The sequence below is a fragment of the Perkinsus marinus genome (assembly GCF_000006405.1).
Source record: "Perkinsus marinus ATCC 50983 genomic scaffold scf_1104296966692, whole genome shotgun sequence".
NCBI lineage: Eukaryota > Perkinsozoa > Perkinsida > Perkinsidae > Perkinsus > Perkinsus marinus.
This window is the reverse complement of record NW_003203821.1, coordinates 12,153-14,394: the sequence shown is the minus strand read 5'-3', so window position 1 is coordinate 14,394 and position 2,242 is coordinate 12,153. Positions and strand designations below refer to the sequence as shown.

Genomic DNA, 2,242 nt, shown 5'->3' with positions numbered 1-2,242 from the left:
TCACTCCGTGTAACTTCTCGTAATACGGATCACGCCGAGTCCATCGCCGAGCTGCGAGACGGCGATGATAAGCATCGCTTTTTGCATTTCCAATTCAACGACAGTGCTGTATTGGAGGCAGTTTCGACTGACGGCCAAGGCGCTCGAGAAGTCGTGGGATGTAATGACACATAGAGTGGTGACACTGAAAAGGCGTCAGAAGCCTCCTCTGCTTGTAACTCTCCTATCGACTACTCATTCAGCGAAATTTGAATCGAACTCTACTCGGCAGTGGCCTATTGCTCGAGGCATCACTTCGGATGTGGATTTGGTATCAGATACCGTCATAAGCGTCGATGAGCTGCAAGAGTTTCAGCTTTGTTGCGCCTCTAATCTAACGGTGAGTTGTCTGCATCCTTTGATAGTAGCCATTTACGATTCCCTCTGTAGGTCCGCTCGTTGGTCAACGACAAGTACCGGAACGTGGGTACCGTCACATTCCGTTTTGTGAATGTGACGCCGCTACCAGCAGCGTTGAGATCAGCCTTCTCTCCCCGTACCGAACCTCGGCAGGGATCGACTCTGCGAGCGCGTAATAGGAGGGACCGTTGGCCTTGCATGGTAGTAAGCATGCCTCAGGCACCGCCACAGGGAAGAACGTACATGAGATGACCATTATCGGTCATCGAGGTATTGGTAGTGACGAGATGGGCTCGCGGATAAGAGAGAATACGCTGTTGGCGTTCAAGCAGGCAGCGAAGTACGGTGCTGATGCGGTAGGAATATGCTGCTATCATTGACTAACGTTACGCCCTTTTTTCAGGTCGAATTTGACGTCTTCCTCACGGCCGATCGGACCCCCATGATTTTCCATGATTTGGAGATCAATCATTCCAATAGCAGCAAGAAGATACCTATCACGTCTCTGTGCGAGGAGGGTCTATGCTCGCTGGATGAGGACAATCAAGAGAGGATATTCACGGGTCGGGAACGAGTGGAGTCGAGCGTCTCTGGTGGGGGAAGCGGGTCCTCCAACGGCAGCTTTTGCAGTGGGTCCTCAACCCCTACCTCCTCGTCTGGAAAGGGTGGCCTATTGGAAGCAGGCAAACGGGTGAGCCTAGCCTCTTTGTGTTTGTCAGTAGCGACATATACGTTCTTATTTTACAGCTGAGCTTAAAAGTTTCTTTCTAGTTATAGAAGTTTTACGTGCGAATTCGGGTAGAAGTATGCGGAAGGGGATTTCTCAAACTTCCCTCAAAATTTTCATATTGTCACCAACTCGTGCAGTTGACCATGTCCACATCTCCCAACACTGGTGTTTGCTATAACAGTACTGCTTTTGATCTTCCTCAGGTGCGCAGCCTCCATGACCTAGCGGCAACATTCCCCTCTAGAGGTCGTGTTGAATCGGAAGTATCGCCACTTGAGGCCGAGGGTGTTCGAGATAGTGCTGCAGTGCAGGAGAAACTGCCGAGTCTGAAGGCCGTGTTAGAGGGTACACCTGACGATCTGGGAGCATTGATTGAGATCAAGTAATAGTAGGTCGGCGTGGTGGTGGTGGGTTTGTCTACTGTTGTCTTTTGTATTGTAGGTATCCAACTGCAGCTGCTATTCGAAAGTATCCATCACGGTCGTGCCACGACCGCGGTACTGTTGCTGACGTCATCCTGCGTTATATATACGACTATGGTTGTCCTGCGACTCGGAGGTAGTGTGACAGTGTGTGAAGGACTTGGGCATGTTTCGCTTAGGTATATGTTCTCCTCATTTGATCCCGAGATGTGTCTCGCACTACGACAGAAGCAAGCACGGTTTCCTATCATTCTCAATACGTGGTTCGGGTATGAGGATGTTCATGATAACACCGAGGTCGATTTCACGGACCTCCGCAATGTACTATGGGTGTCATTCACTTGGTCGTATTGTTCCTATTATGGCAGAGGGATCCCTTGGCAGCAGCTGAGTTCTGTTCACGGAACGGCATTGAAGGGCTGTGCCTTGAGGCGTCATGGTTGCATGAGCACTATCAATTCGCTGACTACTGCCGAAGGGCTGGACTGACATTGTAATATGCGACCCTGGTAGTGTTGGACATGCGTAGTGTTAGGTATACGTATGGTGCTGAGAACAATAAGACGTCTCGTGTTGAGATGCAAATGCGGCATATGGGCGTGGCTGGCTGCATAGTCGACAACATCGGTCGATTCCGTGGAGGAGCTGATGGCGAAGGCGCGGTGGTAAGGTCTATGAACATGGGGTCTGC

General features: G+C 50.6%; 1 protein-coding gene across 1 annotated transcript in view; it reads left to right on the top strand.

Moving 5' to 3' along the window:
- Positions 1-163: 163 nt before the first annotated feature.
- The window catches only part of Pmar_PMAR017995 (alpha-galactosidase/alpha-n-acetylgalactosaminidase, putative), a gene marked incomplete at both ends in the record, with an annotated part of 3,951 nt that continues 1,872 nt past the window's right edge, over positions 164-2,242 (top strand). Inside the window, 10 exons of the mRNA XM_002769002.1 lie at positions 164-214; positions 272-379; positions 430-571; positions 619-755; positions 803-1,090; positions 1,333-1,511; positions 1,571-1,687; positions 1,731-1,872; positions 1,920-2,044; positions 2,087-2,216. Of these exons, the coding sequence (XP_002769048.1) occupies positions 164-214; positions 272-379; positions 430-571; positions 619-755; positions 803-1,090; positions 1,333-1,511; positions 1,571-1,687; positions 1,731-1,872; positions 1,920-2,044; positions 2,087-2,216 (1,419 nt within the window). The remainder of the gene's footprint in view (positions 215-271; positions 380-429; positions 572-618; positions 756-802; positions 1,091-1,332; positions 1,512-1,570; positions 1,688-1,730; positions 1,873-1,919; positions 2,045-2,086; positions 2,217-2,242) is intronic.